Below are 23,553 nucleotides of genomic sequence, written 5' to 3' on the forward strand. Positions count from 1 at the left end.
ATGTGATAGATGGCTAGGCTGCATGCATGTGATAGATGGCTAGGCTGTATGCATGTGATAGATGGCTAGGCTACATACATGTGATAGATGACTACATACATGTGATGGTTAGCTTGCTTTCACAACAGCCTCTGACTTGTAATAGTAAGTTCACTCTCAGTTCAGAGGTTAGTTTGTTCATGAGGTCTGCCCTTATGACCCATCTCTCAACACTCCTTTGTTGAAGATCAAGTTCTTACATGTGACACCACAGCAGCAGCATTCTGAGTGACAATCATGATTGTCATACGGGTTTTCTTAGTGAGGAAGGTAAGGCAGAAAGGGCACAAATGTTAGTCATTGCAGCCAGTAGGCAAAGTGTCCTCTCCAACACCTGTCTCCTTGACTCTCACCCCTTTCAGAGGCTCTCATTAGTTCTACTGCACAACACAATGACCCTCCCAATGTTTGTTTAGAATCTTACTGTTCCTTATCTGTCTCTACAGGTATTGTTTACCTTTCAGGTAGGGACCAGAGACACAACATGTTGGCCAGCACAAGTAGCTCTCAAAGGGGCACTAGTAACCCCGCCCCCACCACTGGCAGCAGATGCTTATGAGTGCCTGCTACATTCTCTGAACTCCGGAGTGACTGCAATCAGAGCTAAGAAATTCTCTGCCCTTAGGGGCTATCATATTGCTTTAAATTTGGGAGTTTTACAACTACACTTTTAATGACCTTGTAATAAAAAGGAAAAAAAATCTGCCATTGGGCTTCTTATGTGACATCACGTAAGACTAACAACTACCTTTTGTAGTTTTTAAATGGAGTAAAGGATCTTGTAGTCTGATAGTGTTGAATACTTGACTCGCCCCCAAGTACTCAGGGGTGCTGTTGGAGAAAGCCAAATAGCTGAAACCATCATTCAGTCCCATGGGAGGTCCGTGATTTTCCAGGGAGGATTGCCATTGGTATAGTCACGGAAGAGTGTGCTGATGTGGCCCAAGGCACTGTCTACTGGGGGATATGTTATCAGATATGAGCATGATTTAGATAAAGAAGGTTGGGAGAGGAAGCTATTGTACTGGGGGCTTAGTTAGGAGTCCTTGAGTTAGCAAACTTGCTGGAGGCCAAAAGGGAGCTCTGCTCACTCCAGTCAGCTGTTCCCTCCTCTTGGAGAACTCAGTGTTTGCTTTGCGGATTGTATTTCTGCTGAAGGGAATTGAGTAGGGAGATCTGTGGACCTGTGATCTCTGCGGATCCAGGATCTCTACAGATCCACGATCTCGTCTCCTTGCTAGGTGCTTGTGAGCATGAGTGTGAAGTTGTTCACCAGGAAAAATTGTTTAAGGAAAACCTGTCTAAAAACCAGTACTTCTTTTCAGTAAACTATATAGAAATGTCTGTGACTCTGGCTGAGTTGACCATGTTTATTTGCCATTGAAGAGTATGGGGGTGGAGGGGATGGAGGGGAAGGTGTTGAGTTGGATCTTGCCAAAATGTGATTAAAAACCTGGGGATCTCTGTAGTTGTTGCTCTGGAGGTGGCTATGAGTCTGCCATGGCTGGCTAGGGGTGTCTTTGCTCAGAAGAGCTTCGGCTTCTGTGGGTAGCTGTGCTGTTGTAACATGGAGATCAGCTGAGGATGTTGCCTCTTATGTCAGCGGTGTTTGTGTTACACTGGAAGCATCAATGTTAGGAAGCCAGGGAATAGCATGGGCTCCAGTCTTTGGTTGTGATGTATTGTCACAGACTGCTCTAGTACCATGATAACACAGTTTGTAGTGGGGATTGAACTTGGCCCTGCACATGCTAGGCAAGTGTGAGCTACATCCTAGACTTGGGTATCTATCCATCCATCCATCCATCCATCCATCCATCCATCCATCCATTCATTTATGAATTTATTTATTTAATTTATTCATTATCTATTCATTTATTTATTATTTTTATGAGTAGGATTTGTGCTCTTCTTTCTGGACTAAAATGGGACCTGCTCTGAGATTTTTTTTCTTTTAGCTTTTAGCTCTCTCTCTCTCTCTCTTTTTTTTTTAAAAAAAGATTTATTTATTATGTATATAGTGTTCTACCTGTATGACAGAAGATGACATCAGATTCCATTACAGATGGTTCTGAGCTACCATGTTGCTGGGAACTGAACTCAGGACCTCTGAAAGAAGTCAGTACTCTTCACCTCTGAGCCATCTCTCCAGTCCAGGACTTGTTTAATATAGTACCTATGACATGTAGCTCACCAGCCGACGTGAAGAGAATGCTCAGTATAAATAGGCAGATGATCAAACTGAACAGAGGCAAATGGGGAAGGCATTGCATGGTTTAGCTGTGTCTGACTTCCCCACAAATAACGAATTCTTGTCTCTGTGGACTGTTCTTGGCAGATGTCTTTTCTCTGCCTCTCACATCAAGAACAAAACTAGAATGCTAGCAGTCCTTTTTACTATGCTGGGATTTTAACTGAAAATAGATTTTTTTCTTCATATAGTATGTTCTGATCACTCTTTCTCTCCCTCACGTCCTCCTGGATCCTCCTCACCTCCTCACTCATCTGACACCATGACTTCTCTTTACAGAAGGATCAGTCAAATAAAACAACCAAACCAGAATAAAACAAAGAAAACAGACAGAGGGAAGGAAAAACATCAAAGAAAAATCATAAGAAACACATATACAGGTACACAAACATATACATACATGCACACACATGTAGACACATACTACACACATATACATGTAGACATACACACATTTAGATACATACATGCACACACACATACACATACATACACACATATATACACACAAATATACAAATGCACACATATGCATGTGTAGACACACACATGTAGATATATAACACATAGATATATACATGCACACACATACATACACACATGCACACACACATATACACATGCACACATGCATACAAACATACACACATGTAGACACATATAGATATACACATACATATGTAAACACACACATATGAGGGGGAGTGGGAAGAAAGAGAGAAAGAGAGATCCCATAAAAACACAAAAATTAAAATATTTAAGCCAAGGATCAATAAGGTTAAAAAAAATATTAAAACTGCCCAGGCAAGCATTATGAAAGAAAAGTCCCCTAAAATACCATTGAGTTGTTTTGAGCTGCCTGGGCATGGGTCTGCACTTACCTGAGGCTAGACATCAGCTTGCACTTACCTGAGGCTAGGCATGGGCCTACACTTACATGTGGTTTGTATACCCACTATCACACACATGTTCGTTACCAATTCCAGATGAGTGCGGAATCTGTAATAGTTTGCATGAAACCATGGTGAGGTACAGTGATCTGTGCATGCTGGCCTTTTTATCATGTTGTAAGCAGTACTCAAAGTTCACATGGAGTGGTTGGCCCTGATCAGAAACCCCAATGAAGCATTTGGATTCTAGTTCTCACTCATAAATCACTGTGTCCATGCAGCCTACCAAGTCACCATGTAGAGTGTGATGTTTTCTAAGTGGACTATTTACTTACTACTTATTTATTTGTATGTATGTATGTATGTATGTATGTATGTATGTATGTATGTATTTAGAGGGAGGGTTTTTCTGTGTAGCTCTGGCTGTCCTGGAACCTGCTCTGTAGATCAGGCTGGTCTTGAACTCATAGAGCAAAAGCCACCTGCCTCTGTCTCCAGAGTGCTGGGATCAAAGGTGTGTGCCACCACCACCTGGCTTCTCTTAGTTTAAAAAAGATTATAAATATATAGAACAGGATTAAAGAAAAATTAACATTGAAGATAACTACATACTTGTGTTGTGGTTAATGCTATTTTGTGGCTTTGCTATAGCCCCTTGGTTGTGTCTAAATATCTATTAGGGGTTTCTGTCCTGCTTCAGACCATATTGTTCCCAGATAAGATACAGACACCTTTCAATTTATAATAAGCTTAAAAGCCCTAGAGCTGCGCAGATACAGCCTTCTATGCTACTTTGTCTACTTCCCTGTGGCGTTCCCTGAGATACCACTTGTTGTTCTATCTGACCAGCTCTGACCGGCTCCTACTCCATCAGGCCAGCCCTCGTGGCTGTGAGCTCATGATCTACCTACCCCATGATGACTTCTTTCCTTCTCTCTGTTCCTCTCCTTCTCATCCCTGCCTAAGACCTAGCTCTGGAGCCTCTGCCCCGCCTCCCTCTCTTATGCCCAGTGGCAAGGTTTACACAACAAAAGCTAGTGTTCCTGAGATATGAGAGTCTCCCTATGGACGGAGAGGCACTATACATCTTGGGGCCATTATTTATCTTTGAATATGTTGTGGCGCCAGACCAGGCCATCCCGACACACTTGGTGTTGGCTGCTCTTTTTCTTTTCTTTTTTTTTTTTTTTTTTGCACATAGACATTTATGTCCTGGAGCAGAATTCTGTTTTGTCTCCATTAATTTTCAATGTTTGTGAGTCTAAGTTCTCACAGTATCATATGCTCTTGAGTCATTTGAGAGAGTAGAAACAGGGCCTTCATGAGTCCAGTGTGTTAAGCCTACTGTCCTATCCTTAGGCTGCCAAGCTTGATGGCGCAGAGAGATTCATACAGCCCTGCACAGTCAGTAACATGGACAGACTCTGAGCTTCATGCAGCCCTGAGTAACACTGACTTGCGGGGTCATACAGCCCTGCTCAGTAACACGGACTCGCAGTGGTTGCTGGGATTGTTGCAGCGTTCTCGGAAATTCATCCTTTCATTAAAGTCAAAATTTCTTTTTTTTTTTTTTTTTTAATTTTTTTATTGGATGTTTTATTTACATTTCATATGTTGTCCCCTTACCCCATCCCCCACCCACCCAGGAACCCCCAATCCCCTCACACCTCCTCCTTCTTCTTTGTGGATGTAACCTCTATCTACCCCCCCACTCCCACCTCCCCACCCTCAAAATTCCCACCCCCTGGGGCGTCCAGCCTTCATGAGGTCAAGGATCTCATCTTCCACCTATGCCCAGCAGGGCCCTCCACTCTTATATATTCAGCTAAGGCCCTGGATCCCTCCATAAGTGCTCCCAGGCTGGTGGTTTAGACCCTGGGAGCTGTGGTTGGTTGGTATTGTTGCTCTCCTCATGGGGCCACAAATCCTTTCAGCTCCTTCAGTCTTCACTCTAACTCCTCCATTGAGAACCCCATGATCACTTCAATGGCTAGTTGTGAGCATCTGCCTCTGAATATGTCAGACTCTTGAAGACCTCTGAGGAGACATCCATATCAGGCTCTTATCAGCATGCACTTCCTGACTTCCACATCAGCATCTACCTTTGGTGACTGCACATGGGATGGATACTCAGGTGGAAAGGTCTTCAGACGGCCCCTCCTTCAGTTTTTGTCCCTCGCTTTGTCTCCATATTTGCTCCCTTGAGTATTTTGTTGCTCCTTCTAAGAAGGACTGAATCACCCCCACTTGGTCTTCATTCTTTATGGACTTCATGTGGCCTGTGAGTTGCATCTTGGGCATTTTAAGGTTCTGGGCTAATATCCAATAATCAGTGAGTGAATACCATGTGTGTTCTTTTGTGATTGGCTTACCTCACTCAGTATGATAATTTCTAGTTCCATCCATTTACCTAGGAACCTCTCAAATTCATTGTTTTTAATAGCTGAGTAATACTCCATTGTGTAAATATACCACATTTTTTTAATCCATTCCTCAGTTGAAGGACATCTGGGTTCTTTCCAGCTCCTGGCTATTATAAATAAGGCTGCTATGAACATAGTTGAGCATATGTCCTTATTATATGTTCGAGCACCTTCTGGGTATATGCCTAGGAGTGGTATAGCTGGATCCTCGGGTAATGCTATGTCCAATTTTCTGAGGAAAAGTCAAAATTTCTTAATTCAAACTTATTTTAACAATGGACATTTTCAATTTTGTGCCTTCCAATAGGGTAAGTTGATAGCTAGATTTTACAACTTATTGTTTAAAATGTGATTAGTTGACTGGGGTAACTGAACGTTTAAGTTTTTGTTAACTTGATCTTTTGTAGCACACATGACTACTACACTGTACTGTGTATGCCCTGTCACCAGCACTTGCTCAATATTTGCTTTAAAGGTCAAGAGTTATGTGTGTGATGTTGTGTGTGAGCACGGGCCACGGCATGTGTGGAGGTCAGGGGACAGCTTACAGACGTTAGTGCTCTTCTTCCATTTTGAGGGTTCTGGGTATCAAACTTAGGTCCTCAGCCTTGGCAACGAGAGCCGTCACATATAGAGCTATCTCACCTACCCCAGGCAGGCATCAAATGATGAAAGTGAAACTGTCTGAAATACACACATAACACACACACACACACACACACACACACACACACACACCAGGACTGGGCTGCTGTTTCTGTAACACTATCTTTATAGCCTCCTCTCAACACATCTGCTAGCAGAGATGCTTAGAGGATCCTGCTATAGTCGCGTTGCTACTGTTTACTAATATTCAGTACACATATAAGATGTCAGTGCTGTACATATCATGCTGTTAGCATTTGCTAGCCTGTTTACTGTGATCAAGCTATGAGTAGACATTTAACAGAGAAAATACCTCACATTTTTATAAGTGTCGGATAAGTTAGCTATCACTTGGTCTCTGATGATCCTACTCTAGAAATAATGCTTCCAACCACTCCCTCAGACTTCTTGCTTCCAACCACTCCGTCAGACTTCCTGCTGTGTCATCTTGTTTCTGCAATTGGTCTTCCATTAATTCTGATTTTTAACATTTGAAATAAAGTGTTAGAGGGAACCAGGAATTGAAAAAAATGGTCTGTATGTTGGAAGGCAGAGCATGAGGTACCTACACATATCTTGGAAACATACTGATTTTCCTTTCTCTGGAGATGATGAAATGATGAAATGAGAATAGGATATGGTTACTACTACTGTTGTTATTATTTTACATTTCCTTTTTGTTTTTGTAATATTTACATATATTTTCAGACTATTTGTATTAATTCTACCATTTAAAACTTTCAGAAATTTCGGAGTACTTCTGTTGGTGCTGACGAGTATACATACGACCAGACGGGGAGGTAGGTCACCAGGAGATGCATATATATGACAGACTTTAAACATTTTTATTTTATTGTTTTATGCCTAAGGTGTTTTGCCTGCGTGTATGTCTGTGCACCATGGTCAAGATGGAGGTCAGAAGAGAGGGTCAGATCCCCTGGAACTGAAGTTACAGATGACTGTGAGGTGTCATGTGGGTTCTAGGAATCAAACCTGGGTCCTCTAAAGGAGTAGCCAGTGCTCTAACCACTGGGTCATCTTTACAGCTCCAAGACTCAGCCTTTTTTTTTTTTTTTTTTTAAAAAAAAAAAGTAAATGATTTCTAATTCTAAAAGTTAAAATATAAATAAAACATTTAAAAAGTTTCTACCATAGAAATTTGAGTCCCTCTAATCCTGTAAGTGGGACATTTTACACTTGCTCTTAGCCAAAAGGCCGAGAGGGGATAAGTAGGACATTTTAAAAGATCCTGTTTGTGAGTCATTTTTGCTCCAAGTCTCTTGAAGACCAAGGTGAATAACTGAACTCAGCAGAGAGGGATTCAGAAAGTATAGAGTTTATTAATGGCACCCTTCTATGGCTTATCCCACAGTGTAACCAAAACAAGCATTTCTGAGAGAATAAATTAAATAAAAAAAGACGTGATTCCTACCTATAATTAATTTTAAACAATTAGAAAAATCAATGGTTTTGTTTTATAAATTACGTCTTAAAAATAAGAGAAGAACTATTTGAGCAAAGATCTTCAGCCTTTTTTGGAATGAGCAAGACAGTCAACAGCAGGTGCTACTGCTGTCTTTGTAAAACTTTATTTGTAAAAGTGGACAGTGAGCCATTTGTCATGGGCATCACCCACAAGCCCCTGACTGGGAGTACCCTCACCGGGAATCCTTCTGCAGGTTTCCAAACAGGAAGTGGGCCAGTTTTCGGACACATGCTATGACGTCAGCTGTTAGAAGGTGGAGGTCGATGGTCAGGATCAAGCTCCAGGGCATTTACGGCTGGATACAAAGGAAACTGGCAAGCACAGGCTGAAGGGAAGCTCTGATGCTGTTTTTAGGACAAAAGTGGGAACTTCTGTCTAAGGCTGAATTCCCAAGATCTACTCAGAGTTCTCTGGCATGAATTTGCCCACCACATCGTGGACTTTTTCCTCACTTAAAGCCATCTGGTTTACAAGCCACGGTTAAAAAAATGTATATTGTACCAGCACTGACCTTTGGTTTGGACTCATTGCTTTTGCTGTATTCCGTATTTTGTCTGTAAAATAGTCAATATTTGTTAATGTTTGCGTGAAATACTGTTGACAGGAAGTTGCTTGGGAAGGGAGAAATGTCCAGTGAACTGACTGCTCTGTGTTTTCTCTTCACAGTGGTACATTTCAGTACACCCTGGAAGCCACCAAATCTCTCCGTCAGAAGCAGGGGGAGGGCCCCATGACCTACCTCAACAAAGGACAATTCTATGCTATAACACTCAGTGAGACTGGAGACAACAAATGCTTCCGACACCCCATCAGCAAAGTCAGGGTATGGGACACATTTCTCAAAATAAAAGTCCAGGATGGGCAAAGGGGTGGAGCTGCTCCCTCATGTACCTGCGGAATAGCATGGAAAATTTCAGAAAGTTTGCTGCAAGAGAGCCTATTGCTCATAGTTTATCATTTTAATCGGTAACCAATAAACCCCAGGGGAGCAACTTGGCTGAACATGCTTTTTCACTGTACCAAGGAATCCCTCTGGCTGCTTTCATGCTTGCAGGCTCTGTAGTTCTTTTCAGCTGATCTGTAGATCAGGGTGTGTGTGTGTGTGTGTGTGCGTGCGCATGCAGTGTAGCAGCGAGCATTTTCTGCCAAGTCTTGGACCATTTACAGCCCTTACAAGCCTTCTGCAGCCCCCTGCCTTACCCAGGATTCAAAAGGTGAGGTGTGATTCCCACCAGTGGTAGTTTTGAGGGATTTCAGATCCATGAGTATTAATTTCATTTGTGGGAAATGACATGAGTTGTCACTATCTGTCTGCTTTGGAAGCATGCCAGTACCCGGCATGCTTGCTACTGCCAACAGGGAGGTGACAGGTAGTTCATCTCTACTTCAAAAAAACCCAAAAAACCCAACCTCACAACAGAGTTAGAAAAGAGTTGGAGGACCTTCCTTCTTTGTTGCAATATAGATTTGCCTGCTCTCTTATGAACTGCTCCATGCCACTGTACCTGTGGTCCCCAACTCTGTCCAGAGTTACACCCTACTAAGTGCTTCAGCTTGAGAAGAAGGGAACCATGGCATGTCTAGAGCACAGTGTCCCACCACATATGGGTCAAGTTCCCAAGCAAGGTGAGCCCATTGGTGGTCAAAAGGTGCCCAGGGTACTGCCCATTGTGAGGAATATCATCATGTTCCAACCCTGTGGCCAGGACCATGGTGGAGGACGTACTGTATCAACAAGAAGGCACTGCATCAACGAGTCACACAGTGATGGTGTCTTCCTTGTGTCAGGGATTGCACACTGTTTTTAAATAATTAATAATAATAACAATGATAAAGCACATTGTTACAGTATGCAGAACATATACATAAGAAAACTTGGCTTTCAGGAGCTAATAAGTGAGGTAACTAAGATGGAAGAGATTGCTGGGGTAGGTACCAGCTTCTGGACTAACTCTTCTAGGCACAAGGGTGGGCTGTGTTGTGCCATGTTTGCCTGGGGGTCACTAGTCTGTGTGAGGCTTTGGGTTCCACCTCCAGCACCACCAAGAAAACCAAGTACAACTAGAAGCAGTGCTCTGTAGAGCTTCCTGGAGGGATGAAGAACGAGAGGTTTCCCCTCAGGTTTCAATCCAGATGTGGATATCTGGGAGAACACATGGTCTATAGTTTAATCATATGTGTAGGAGCGTCACACGGCTGTCACTCTGAAAAGGTGGCAGCCACTTAAGTGACATCAGTTTGGACTTCCCCAGTGGTTCCACTTTAGGGGGATCTTGGAAATCTTTTAATATGAAAATTTAAAACCGGTGTGGTGGTGTATGTCTTTAATTCCAGTACCGGGGAGGCTGAGACAGGCAGATACCTCAAAGTTTGAGACTAGCCTTGTGTATAAAGTGAGTTCCAGTAGAGCCAGGGTTGTTACACAATTTTCTGGAAAAATCAAAACCACACACACACACCCCAAAAACAAAAACAAAAACAACTGGTTAATATGGAAATTTTATCTCCTTTTGTTCCATTTTGCTGGAAATGTGATTTGAACAAGGCACGACACCTCATACCCTATCATTCTGGAGCCTGAGACAGGGTCATGGCCGCCTGCATTCCAGAATGACAGAGACTATATGTAAATCTATGCAAATGAGGTCAGTTTGTAATTTAGAACTGAAGTGAGGTTTAAATTCTTATTTCTGTGATATAGAATTGGCTGTTCATTTAAAGAACAGCTACATTTCGTTGAAGTGTATACCTGCCCTTGTACTCTTGGGTTACGAGTTATCTGACATTTGAAATATGTCAATGTGAGTCTATCTCCTAACATTTTCTGTATTTCCTGCATAATTCTCTTATTACCTGCTCCACTCCAGCTTGAGGTACTCCCTAGGGGAGAGATGGATGTCTGCTTCTGTATAAATGGCATCAATTCTGTGTAAGACAGAAAGTTTCAGACGTGTTTATTCCCAATGCAAACAAAATGCTTTTCAGTTTCAAGCTAACCCGGCAAAATAACAGCCATGCCAAAGGCTACTTCATCTGGTTGTCCTGGTGTTGTGGTAGGAATGATAAAGGGGTCTGTTTCTATCCATGCTATTTCCAGTGTGCATGTGCGTGTGTGTGTATGTGTGTAGGCATACATGTGCAAATACCTACACGCAAGATAGCTTCAGAAGTTGATTCTCTTCCTTCCACCCCATGTGTCTCAAAGATTTAGCTTAGGTCATCAGGCTTGGGACAAACATCTTAACTCCTTGAGGCATTTCTTTGCTGTATTCTCTAGACTTGAGGGTAGGAGAGTAGGGTTTCTCTGTGTAGCTCTGGCTGCCCTGAAGACTAAGCTGGCCTCAAACTCAGATCCTTCTGCCTCTGGCTTCTGAGTGCTGGGATTAAAGGCAGGAGCCACCATGCCTGGCTCTTAAACAATAAAAGCTACACACCACGTTAGCATTGCCGGAAGTGGAACCCTGCGAGGCAGTGGAGGATAATGGCTGCTTTTCTTTTCTGCAGAGTGTGGTGATGGTGGTCTTTAGTGAAGACAAAAACCGAGATGAACAGCTGAAATACTGGAAGTACTGGCACTCCCGGCAGCACACTGCCAAGCAGAGGGTCCTCGACATTGGTAAGTTACCTGTTCCTCTAAGCCTTTGGCAACTGGCTGAGTTGCCAAACCCAGCCCAGTACAGTGACCACTACAGAGGCTGTGTTGAACTCTGCTATGCAAGGCACTGAGTTGTACATGTAATCTGTGACATTTGGCACAGATCAAGCTGAAAATCAGTCAGGCTGAGCAGAGAAGAAAGCATTTTCCTTTCTACCAGATTCAACTTATAGAATAATATCGATAATGCCTTTGTAACACAATGGCAGTTTCTAAAATATTTGCATGCCTTGTGTTTGAGCCATATAGGCAGTAAGCAGGTCAGATAGAGTCTTGTCTCTTTCTGTATGGTAAAACTCAGGCCCATGAGGCTCAAGGCCCCTCACAAAGGTCACGAGACTCTAGTAACCTCTAGTTTATAGTTCTGTCCTAAATCCTTTCATTCCTACATAAACCTAATGTACATAAACCTAATGCAAGCAGAAGTTGGTGGTCAGGAAAATATCTGTCTGAGAAACTTGACTGCCAGTCAAGAAAAAATGAGCCTGCAGAGTTCATTTTGTTTATATTTCTAAACGCATTATCTGCTCTCTAGGGATCAAGGAGTCCTCTGGACAATCAAGGGTCCAGACAGAAAGGCAGATCCTATGCTACCTATCAACTAGCTTCTTGCCAAGGTTAGAAAGGATGGAGCTGGGAGGCATCCAGGCTCCTGTGGGGCTGGGGACTCAAAGGGGAACCACCCAGCAGGAACTTGGACCACAGAGGAAGCAGTTTTCCATTGGGAGGTGGAACCCCAGGGGAACTGCTGTCAGCCACAAGCTCAGTGCCAAAGGGGCGGAGAAGTGCCCAGGCTTTCCAAGGTCCCTGCCTGGGCTTCTCGATCGGACTCAAGGCTGGGGAGCACGGGATTCCTAAAGAGTTTGCAGGATCAGCTCCCTAGACACAGAGACGAGTAGGAGAAACTGGAGAGTAGATTTCAAATTTTCTAGAAATTTCTTGAAAGTATTGGCAGTATCTAGCAAACTTATTCTCATAAAGAATTCTTTTTCTCATAATTAAAGTCATAACCCGTTAGACTATGGCTGTGGTCCTCACGGATGTAGGCAGAACGCAGATTATCATTGGACGTCACAAAATATTAAGGCAGTAAAAGGACAAAAGGACACGTGCTTTCATGTCTTATACAGTGGAACAAAGGCTCTTTCCCTCACGGCAGCCTTGATAGCTCCCTGGGCCAATGGCGGAGATTAGCTAGTAATCTAGCTTAGTATTAGAGAGTCACCAGAGAACATTTTGAAACTAAATGTTGGTATAGCCTGCTGAATGGTTAAGCTACCCCCATTCCTTTCTCTTGCCCTCACACAGAGGGGTGGCTACACAGAAACACTAGCCAAATACTAATCTAATAAACAGGGAAACTGAGGCAAGGAACAGTGTCTCCATGTCAGGCAAGTTATCCTCAAAATCAGTTCAAGGGCTGGGATAAGAACTGTTTTCAAGCCAGTGTGCCGAAAGCCCGAGGCTGGAGCAAGGTACTAGGAAAACGTGCTCTGACCTGTTCTATAACCGTCTGTGTAGAACAGAGAAGCAATTTTATTTTATTTGAAAAGTTAGTCTTATAATTATTGCCCAAGAAAATGAGAGAAGCAATTAAATGGAAATATAGGCTCAGTTCAAATAAGGTAAGTAATAAAGGTACCTTGCTGGCATGCCTGTTCACCAGCTCCAGCAATGTTACAGGGTTACGTTTGCAGAGACTGGAGTAATTTCCCGCCTCTCTAGCCCTTCCAATAAATCTCTCTTTATTACCTCCCATTTGCCTCCATACTTTTCTCAGAGAGTCCCACCTGCATGCATATGTGAATGCAGAGTGTGTGTGCATGAACATGCGTGTGCACACACACACAAACACAAACATGCCTTGCTTGCACATACATGCATGCAGGCAAATCCCACATACACTTATACATGCAAAGCAAGCAAGTCTGACAACAAACACAAAGACAGTTCCCATCCAGGACCTAGAGACAGTGACCTTCAAGCTGAAATAAGAAACAGAGGTAGGGCCTCTTTAATTAAAGTTCATTGTATGTTAAAAAGAAAAGTGTATGTGTGTGGGCATGCATGGGTGTGTGTGCCAGTGTCCATGTGACAGATAGGCAGAAGGCACTTGTGAGAATTGGCTTTCTTTTCACCATGTGGTTTTCTGGAATTGAACTCGGGTCTTTAGGCTTGGGATCTGAGAGCCTTTACTGGCCATCTTGTTGACCTAGAGGTTTTTTGTTTTCTTTCTTCCTTCCTTCCTTCCTTCCTTCCTTCCTTCCTTCCTTCCTTCCTTTCTTTCATTCTTTTTTTTTTTTTAAATTTGAAACAAAGTTTCACTGCTGCTCTGTCTGTCCTGGAACTTAACTATATAAACCAGGCTGGCCTCAGATGTACAGGGATCTGCCTGCCTGTCTTGTACGTGCTAGAATTCTAAAGGTGTGGGCCACCATCTCAGCAAACTTTAGTTCTTAATCAGTGATCTTTTGAGTTGGGCATCCTAGGACTCACAGCCTCTAAGTTATACCTGCCACAGATGAGGCTGGTCATGAGTGTCTTCATCTCACTTTGTAGGGTGCTGGAATGACTAGTCCCTACCCCTGTTCTCTGTTCTCCACCTCCAATCCTATTCTGCCAGCGGCCACAGACCTTGCCCCTCCCACTAGGCCTTCCTTAGTAAGTACCCAGCATGCCCCTACACTCATGCCTAGGGATAGTCACTAGCTTACATTCTGTATGGAGGGAGAATGTTTTGCCTCTCCTTACACAAGCTTATTTTACTTGGACCAGGCCTCATTCTTTATGTGGAAAGGTGATTCGTACTTTCAAGGCTCAGAGAGACCCCAGGGGGCCAGTCTGTGGTTCCATGAGAAAGAAAAGGAACTCAGGGCCAGAACAAAGGGCAGGAGGCTGGCAGCTTGGGCCTAGGTTCCCAGATTCTGTTGTATTTTTTCAGTGAAGCTGATTCTTCATCGGCTACCCCTCTGCCCAGGGAACTCTTGGGATGAGCACTTGGGAACCTGTTCCCTTACTTCCTTCAAACGCCAGCAAGATCCCTGTCACTGTGTGTCTCACCACCCTGTCTCCATTGTCTTTATGTCATATCAGAACACGTATGACCAGCTCACCCGCTGTTCACTCATGTTTGTATTTCTGTGTCCTCTCTTTTTAGAAGGTAATCTCCCTGAGAGCAGAGCCTTGTCTTGGTTTGTTCCTTCCTCTGCTCTGTGCTTACCATAAGGCCAGAGATGTAGTGAATGTCTGAATCAATGCACGAGCTGATGCATTCATAAACTCTCAGACTGGTGGAGGGTAGGTCTGCAGGAGTGGACTGTACCTTACTGACAGCTACTCCCCGGGCACAGCCTCCTTTGCTACAAACTTAGGCATCATCCATTAACTTTAAAATATTCATCCTCGCCTGGTGATGTGCACACGCCTTTAATCCCAGCACTTGGGAGGCAGTGGCAGGTGGATCTCTGAGTTCAAGGCGAGCCTGGTTTACAGAGTGAGTTCCAGGACAGCCAGGACTACACAGAGAAACCCTGTCTTGAAAAACAAAACGAAACAAAACAAACAAACAAAACAAACAAAATCAACTTCAAAACAGCCATTGTGTTTCCTAAAAGCTGAGAAGGGAGATGGCAGAGAACTCCAGCTAAGTCTTGGCGTCTGTGGTTGGATGGAAACGTAATGCCTGAGGCTGCTCCTGCTCTGTGGTTCTGTGCTGTATCTCAGGGCCTGGCTGGCCCTTGTCTCTGGTCACATGTAGCACAGGGCGACAGAGGATGCCATCATTTGCCATGCAGGGCTGAGGACATGGTGCTGGGTTGTGTAGGTCTGGAGTGTCTGAGAGCCAGATCAGGTATGTGGTTCTTATACGTTAGTTTATAAACTGTTTGGGGTGGAACAGGAAGGGCTAACACTGAGTTCCAGCTCCCGAGAAGTCAGACAGACAAACACAGAGTTCTCCAACTGGCACAGCTCTTTCTGGAGCTCCTTGAATAATGGCAATTACTTCAGGTTGTAAATAAGTTTCCATTCTGCTGCTCAAAAGCATTCCGTGTCAGCTATGCCTCGCACATGGAGAAGCCATTTAAATCGTATCTGTCCTTTGAGTGTCTTTAAACCTCATTATATTAATTTAGTCACTGACGAGCCCATGTTTTTTCCACACCAGCTTGAGGAAATGCATGAGTACATTTATTCAGCTGATAGTTACAGAGCACCTTTTGTGGGCCAGGCCTTTTTCAGCCCTGGTGATTAAAATGTAATTAAGACAGGGCCTTACCCTTACATTACCCTCACCTAGATGCAAGAAGATGAACATCCAAGATGTTAAAAGGAGAGTTGTTTAGGGCAGATGTTTCTGAAGTGATACCAAGACCATGAGAGTCAAAAAGGAACTGAAGGAGCCTGCGAGCCAGGCAGTGGTACCTGCCCAGAGGAAAGGCCAAAAGTTTAAAAAAAATGATATTGGAAAACTACTTTATACACCTGTTAAGAAAGATAGAAGAGGCTCAAACTCTCAGGTGTGCTCGTGAGAGTGGGTTGATGGACCAATGCAACGAGCAGGGAAGGCAGGGGATACAGAGGATGTGCTGGGAAGGTGGGGAAGGTGGCTTTTTGAAGGAGATCCGTGGTGACAGGAGAGTGATGGATATGTGATCTGCAAATGGAACTGGCTGGTCTCCAGTTCTGAAGGGGCCCCTGAGTCAGGCTGTCTCCATGTCATACACACCGGAGTCTAATGGAGGTAGTTGGAACTGGAGAGCTTACCTTGAGGTCCACAGAACCTTGGGGAGCATGAGTGGACTCGGGATTTCTCCTTAGTTGTGGTACTTGATTTTGGAGGCATTGGATAAGAATTGTGAGTGTCTGTCAGAATTGTAATTGGAGAGTAAATTCTAGGCTAGCTTGAGGGGAAGGGACACAGGAGGAAAGACACTGGCAATTGGGAGGCCAGTGATGGGTAAGGAAAAAAAACAGCACACAGAGTTGGAAATGGGAAATGAGTCATCTCTTGATAACTGACTGAAGGTGAGGATGAAGGAGGAGAGGGCCATCAAAGGGTATCCCAGCTCTGCCAGCTCAGTAATCACTGTGCCCTACTCCTGGGGCAGTGGTACCAAGAGAAGCATGTTGCCAGGCCGTAGGGAGGGGAGCGGAGGTCGGCCGGGCTCTGAGTCCAGGCTGGTGGATGCATAGTAGGGCAAGTGTTCACATACAGAGCAGGTCCTGGGGCTTGTTTGTAAAAGAAAGCTGCTAGACTTCTAAGTGTGATCCATGGAAAAATACCGGAAGTGCATCACAGGTCTAACAGTGAACCGGACTTCAGGGTGTCCACTCAGTGAATAGCTCCATCTCTGAATGTGAGCGTTTTTTTCTGTTATCTTTCAAATAGGGAGACAAGTGAGATCTTACAATTCATATTAACATCATAAAAATGAAGCCACAGGTTGTCGGTGCCGTTTTCACGTACGATCTCTCCTGGACTCAACTCGAATCTTTCATTGTGATATAGCTCAGATGGTCCAACATGATCCACATCACAATTCGCTTGCCTGTTCCAGTGGGGAGGCAGGGTTTGATGGCCATGGGAACATCAGTACTTCTCAGTGCCAATAGGTAGTTGTCAGACCAACATGTTTTAATTCGATCTCAGACTTTAATTTTGGTTCTCAGTCATATTTCCTGTCTGAGTTTATTATGTGTAGTGTTAATAGTAATCCTGTAATTATATATTTGATTTTCAGTTATTAGCATGTCATTATAGGATTTGTGAATGTGTGTGTCCCAATACAAATTAATTTCTTCCTTTCTTTCTTTCTTTCTGTTTTAAGACAGAGTTTCTCTGTATGTCCTGGCTGTCCTAGAACTCACTCTGTAGACCAGGCTAGCCCCAGACTCCGAGATCTCCCTCCTGCCTCCCGAGTGCTGAGATTGAAGGAAAGTGGCATCGCTGCCTATCCAAATTTCTTCTTAAAAGCCATTTTCAAATTATGTCCCATTATAATAGTTTCCTGTGAGGAAGACATTTGTATGAAGCCTCAGTTGTAATGACATGAAGACTGTGTGCTCAGTTCTATATGGTTCGGTTTGAAGACCAGAGGAGTCTTCCGGAAGTGACTCAAGCCCGGAGTCTTGCTGGACATTCTGGATCATTTACCCTGGAGCTTCTGCACTAGACTCATGCAAATAGGAATTGTATTCAAATTAAAACTTGCTCCTCTTCCACCCCTGGGTTTTCTGGAGAACTCTGGTCTAAGGTGCTGTGTTCATGTGTCTCCTTGCAGGTTTTGTAAGGAATTCCATGCTGGCTACTCTGAGAGGTTTTGTCACAAAGCAAGTAAAGGCAGTCAGGTGTGCAGAGTTCAGGGAAGGTGGATTTTATGGCCCAAGGAAGACTTGGACATGAGACACTCTAGCGACTGGCTGCTTCCTCATGCATCTGAACTCAGGGCTGTCCTAGCCTCAGAACGTTAAGACCTCTCCTCTCCCACAGTCTGGACAGTGTGCGGCTCGTCCTCTTAGCAATAAATTAAGTTCATCTTACGACATTTCTTTAGGTTGCTTCCATACCTCTGAACATACTTAAATTTGATTACAAAATAAAACAAAACCATGAGATCCCCATGATTGGAAAACAACCTGTGAGGACTGAGATAGATGAGGCTCTGAGCGCCAAGCCAGAGAGCGAGCAGATCCCTGCTTCCTCTGCAGATCCAGACGTGAGGGGGCGTGTGGGCTGAGGGCCAGGACCCTCCCAAATCTCCCTGTTATTTTGCCACATCCACATGCTGTGTAAGACAGGCCTTGCTTCAGAGGGTGGTGCTGAAGCTGCGGTTTCTGAAAATTCCTTTTCATCTGTAGCTTTGGTTGGGAAATACTGATGTGATAAAAGCATCATCAGGTATGAAGGCTGGATATTTAAAAGTTATAAAATGTAAGTACTCCTTAAGGCTTGGTGTTTGTGCAGACAGAAAATAATTCTTGGTGATAATAGACCCACTGTGGGTTTCTGTTTATTGCATGCATGTCTCAATTTGAATCTCAGCAACTCATTGTGTTTGGCTCAGCATCCCTAGGGAGACCCATTTCTCATTTTCTTCCTGATATGAGTGGCCCTGGGCTCCCCCTTTTCCTCCGTGGAAGGGTCAGGGTGAAGAGCAGCATTTGCAGCACCCAGATTGAGACTTGTTCCCAAACCCCAGCCTTCATCTGCCTCACAGGTCTTCCTCATCCCAGATGTCACACTAGATGCTAATCTAGTCATGTCTCAACCCAGCGCAATGTCTTCTAGAAACTTCAGTGCGGCGTTGTAGGGATGTTTTCACCTTTCTGCCTATCCGCACTTATTCCCAACTTCCTTGTTCCCCAGAGCTCTTCTTGATTCAAGCCTTCCCATTTCCACCTGCAAGACAGCTCACTTAAAACCTAGTCCCTTGTTGGGCAGTGGTGGCACATGCCTTTAATCCCAGCACTTGGGAGGCAGAGGCAGGCGGATTTCTGAGTTCGAGGCCAGCCTGGTCTACAGAGTGAGTTCCAGGACAGCCAGGGCTATACAGAGAAACCCTGTCTCAAAAAACCAAAAGAAAAAAGAAAAAAAAAGAAAAAAGAAAAAACCTAGTCCCTGACTGACCCCACTTGGGTGAGTCTTCCTGAGCTTCTCTGTAGAGTAGGCAGCCCTTCCTGGATCAGGATTGTATCAGCCATTACAACTTGGCAATATTTACTTGGCTGTCAGTTTCATTCTGCCTGTCCACCTGATGCCCAGTTATTTGAATGAACTGAGAATTTCTTTTCAACATTTAAGTATCCAACTCCTGGTACATAGTAGGTGTTCAGCCAATGTTGAGCAGTTGAACAAGGGTTAGAGGTGTGAGTATCTAGGGCCGTTTGGTCAGCCCCAGTTTGTCCAATTAACAAGGAAGTGTACTTGGGGTTGGACTCTCGGTTTTTTTTTTTTTTTTTTTTTTTGAGACAGGGTTTCTCTGTGTAGTCCTGGCTGTCCTGGAACTCACTCTGTAGACCAGGCTGGCCTCGAACTCAGAATTCAGAAATCCGCCTGCCTCTGCCTCCCAAGTGCTGGGATTAAAGGCGTGCGCCACCACCGCCCGGCAAAAGCTTATGTTTTTTTTTTTTTTTTTTTGAGACAGGGTTTCTCTATATAGGCCAGGCTGGCCTTGAACTCAGAAATCCCGACTGCCTCTGCTTGGACTCTTCTTTCATGTGGATTGATTCACTTTGGCGTTATTTTTCTGTTGGGAGGGAGGGGGGACAGAGGGAGGGGGGAGAGAAAGAGACAGAGACAGAGAGAGGCAGGCAGAGAGAACAAGTGAAAGCCAGAGCTCTACCTGTCAGGCACTGACCACCTTTCTTCTTTGAGAAAGCATTTGCTCATTGGCTGGGATGACTGGTGAGCTCCAGGAATCCAGGGTTGCAAGCATGTCACCACAATAGGCGTGCTTGCTTGCTTGCTTGCTTGCTTTCTTTCTTTCTTTCTTTCTTTCTTTCTTTCTTTCTTTCTTTCTTTCTTTCTTTCTTTCTTTCTTTCTTTCAATTGCGGTTCAGGAGAACTAAATTTGGGTCCTCATGCTGACAAGGCAAGCTTCTGAGTAAGTGTGCTGTCCTCCAGCCCAACAAGGTGGTTTCTTGTATTAAGCTGCCCTTTTATTACACCAGGTTTTTGTTTTTTTGTTTTTTTAAATTAAGGTAACAATTTAATTACTTAGTGTAGAAACATAATGTACACTAATAAGCCAGGGGAGATTCTCCTTTTAAGCCTAAGTAGAAAGTATTAGTTTTACTACATCAAACAAATGGGAAATTGTTTAAAAACAAACCAAAACAAAGAGGCTAGATTTGGAAATTCAAGGCTTTCTTTGCTGCTGTGAGGAGTCTTGTTTTTCCCGGTCCAATCATTATTGCTTAATGAGCCTTTTCTGATAAACAGCTTTTCTTTTCCAGGGAATATTGGAGCCCAAATGGCTAACCAGAAGGAATGTTCCATGGAGTACTGGGGTGTAGTGGATTCCTAAAGACACACCCCTCTGCTCCCACATTTTAGTGAGAGGGTGGAACTGCTCTTTAAACAGACCGTGCTAGGTGATAATTGGCTCAGTGCATGTATGCACGCACGAACACACGCACGTACACACGAATGCAGGCACACGTGCATGCATTCCACCCACCCCAAACTAAGCTAACAGACTCATATGTTTAGGGCTATATTCTGTTTCTTTTCCTCTCTCCTTCCCTCTCTTGAGTTGATTTCCCTGATGGTGCCTTTTCCGTGTGCATGGCTGTAGCTCACTCCGTCATGGGATTTATACTTCCATTTGATTTAATTTTTTGTGCTCTGCCCGAATCCTGATGATGTGACTTTATTTAGAGATGCTTTAAGTAAGACCTCGGGTAGTGTTTCCAGTTTTTAAAATATGTGTGTTGAAATAGGCAAGGGCTTAAAAAACAATCTCTCAGAGTTAACTATGATCTTTCTCTGAGATACTAATTCTCCGGAAAAAGGGCTTGACTATGACTGATCTCGATGCCTGTGGCACGTGCTGATCATAGCCGTTCCCATATGGGTAGGGGGCCACATGGTACTCAGGTGCCAAGATGCTGAGGTTAAGTAAGTTAGAACAGTTTTCTTCTTTTGGAGGACAAATCTAACTCTACCAAAAGTGCATTTAAAAGAATAGCATTTCAATCTTGAAATAATATCAAAATCTTGTAATAATGTTAGAAAATGAGTAAAAATTGAGCAGAAACAGCATGGAGGACATAAATAGCAACATCCATGTGGTCAGCCATTGCGACTCTCTAAGCACAGCCTCCCCTTGCCCCAGGGAACAGGTTCATCTTCCCATGTCTGCAAGGTAGGCTGGTACATGTGACGACAGCATGGGGGTGGAGGGATGCTGGAAGATGAAAGTTAAGGTTAACATACCCTTAGTCCCTGAAGGAATTAGGCTCAGTCAATTTAGTGACAGATTCACCACGAGTGATCTGGATGTCATTTCTCTATGTGGATCTGCTTGCTTCAGCTCTGAACCGCAACTCACTAGCTATAGCTATATCTATAGAAGGTGTCAGGTGATTTTGTGTGGCCCACAGATTAATGTTGTAGGCCAGCCACAAAATAGTTAGTTAAAACTCTCTGAGTCACGTAGACCAGTCAGAAAAATTTACGTCTAGCCAGGTTGATTAAGTATATAGTTACAGCCAGGGTGTATACAGAGGCTCATATGTTTGTGCAGTTATATGATTATGCACAGGATATGAACTGTCACTGATTTATTACTACTGTTTGAAGTCAAGTTTGGGGGTAAAGACACACTTGTGTGTATGTGTGTATGTATGTATGTATGTATGTATGTATGTATGTATGTGTATATGTATATGGTCCAAACTCAGTCTTCATGTTTTACATAGTATACACTTTACTCATGAGCCCCAGGACTAGCCTTCAAATAGTATAAAGAATAGCATATGTAGAACATAGTAATAGTCTAAAATACAAAATATTTTTCTTAATTTTGTTTATATTGTTATAGTCTGAAATCTGTAACATTGTTCTATTTAATTCCTACCCTAGAAATGAGACCAAACATGTCTTAGTTAGGATTTCTTTTGCTGCGAGGAGATACCATGACCAAGGCAACTCTTACAAGGACAACAGTTAATTGGGTCTGGCTTACAGGTTCAGAGGTTCAGTCCATTATCATCAAGGTGGGAGCACAACAGCTTCTAGGCAGGCATGGTGCAGGAGGAGCTGAGAGTTCCACATCTTGATTGTAACGCAGCCAGGAGAGACTGCGTCACAGGCAGCTAGGAGGAGGGGTCTCAAAGCCTAGTCCCACAGTGACATACTTCCTCCAACAAGGTCACATGTCCTAATAGGGCCACTCCCTAGACCTAGCATATTCAAACCACCATAAAACATAAGAAGAATATTAGCTTTAGTGCAAAGAGAATCCTAAGGATGTCCTCCTAACTGACACCAGGAAGGCTCTTATATAAACCACGGTGAGTAGTTAATACTCTGATTAGTAGTTATACTTTGATTACTACAGTTTAAGAACACTACTTTGATTACCACGGTTTAAGAACACCAAAGAGTCACTCAGTATTGCTCACAGTGTATATTCGTACTCTTACCACCAACTTTCTGGACAGTGTACTGAAAAGATGCACACTTGGAAGAAGGGGTCTGGCTTTGTGTGTACATGGAGCTTTGTAGGTGCTGGTCCCAGCTCGGCTCTTTATGCCCTAGTGAGTTTGTAGTGTGTCCCCAAGAGTTCATGTGTTAGAAACCCGATCTCTGCCTGTATGCTAATGTGTAAGGTGAGGAGGTCGTGAGAGTCCGGAGCACCAGTGACTGTGTAAGAGAGCTGGCATGTCCCCTCTGTCACCACAGATACCTTCCATTCATGATGGTGAGGAGAGAGCTCTTACCACCAGCAGCCGGTTGGGCTCGGCCTTGAAAACCACAAGCAGGTTGTTTTTTTAGCAATTTACTAAACCCCATGGTATCCAGTTACAACAACAGAAAACAAAAGACTAAGACACAGACCAAGTGACAGAGTTAGAGAGGCACTGGGCATGCTTATGTGGTTCTTACTTTGCAAGTGAGGTTTACAGACAAAGATTCATAGTCGCCTGTGTATTTAGCATCATGGTCACCTGCAGGATGTATGTGTATTTAGCACAGAGCCTTGCTTACACTTGGCTCTCCAAAAAAAAAAAAAAAAAAAAAAAAGAAAGAAAGAAAAAGAAAAAACTGGTGGGTATTATTTGCTCATGGACTAGGACCAAATGACTGAAATGATTTAGTGCTTGTCAAAATCAGCTCAAGTGTCAACTTACTCAAGGACACCTGGGTTACCTGTGACTTGTTAAGAGTACTATGAGGACAATAACAAGCTTGTTGGTGAATTCTTACATGAGTCACCCACACTTTAAAATGGCGTTTTGATTTAGAAGAACAGGGGAAGGGGAGACCTCAACTCCTCAAGAAAGGTTTGAGCTTCTTCTATCTTTTTCACATCAGAGTTGCATGTCCTCAGATGCTCCACTCTCCTTTGTGTATTTATCTGCCCAGGCTGCTGATGGGGACAGAGATGTTCAGGACAGGTGGGGGCAGGGACAGGTGGGGGCAGGGACAGGTGGGGGCA

General features: G+C 43.7%; 1 protein-coding gene across 1 annotated transcript in view; it reads left to right on the plus strand.

Moving 5' to 3' along the window:
- Window positions 1–23,553, plus strand: part of Grhl2 (grainyhead like transcription factor 2) — a 132,983-nt gene that overhangs the window by 50,627 nt on the left and 58,803 nt on the right. The window contains exons 5-7 of the mRNA XM_028767380.1: window positions 6,993–7,048; window positions 8,401–8,557; window positions 11,239–11,350. Coding sequence (XP_028623213.1) covers window positions 6,993–7,048; window positions 8,401–8,557; window positions 11,239–11,350 — 325 coding nt within the window. The remainder of the gene's footprint in view (window positions 1–6,992; window positions 7,049–8,400; window positions 8,558–11,238; window positions 11,351–23,553) is intronic.

The sequence above is a fragment of the Grammomys surdaster genome, unplaced genomic scaffold, assembly GCF_004785775.1.
Source record: "Grammomys surdaster isolate TR1022 unplaced genomic scaffold, NIH_TR_1.0 63, whole genome shotgun sequence".
Classification (NCBI taxonomy): domain Eukaryota; kingdom Metazoa; phylum Chordata; class Mammalia; order Rodentia; family Muridae; genus Grammomys; species Grammomys surdaster.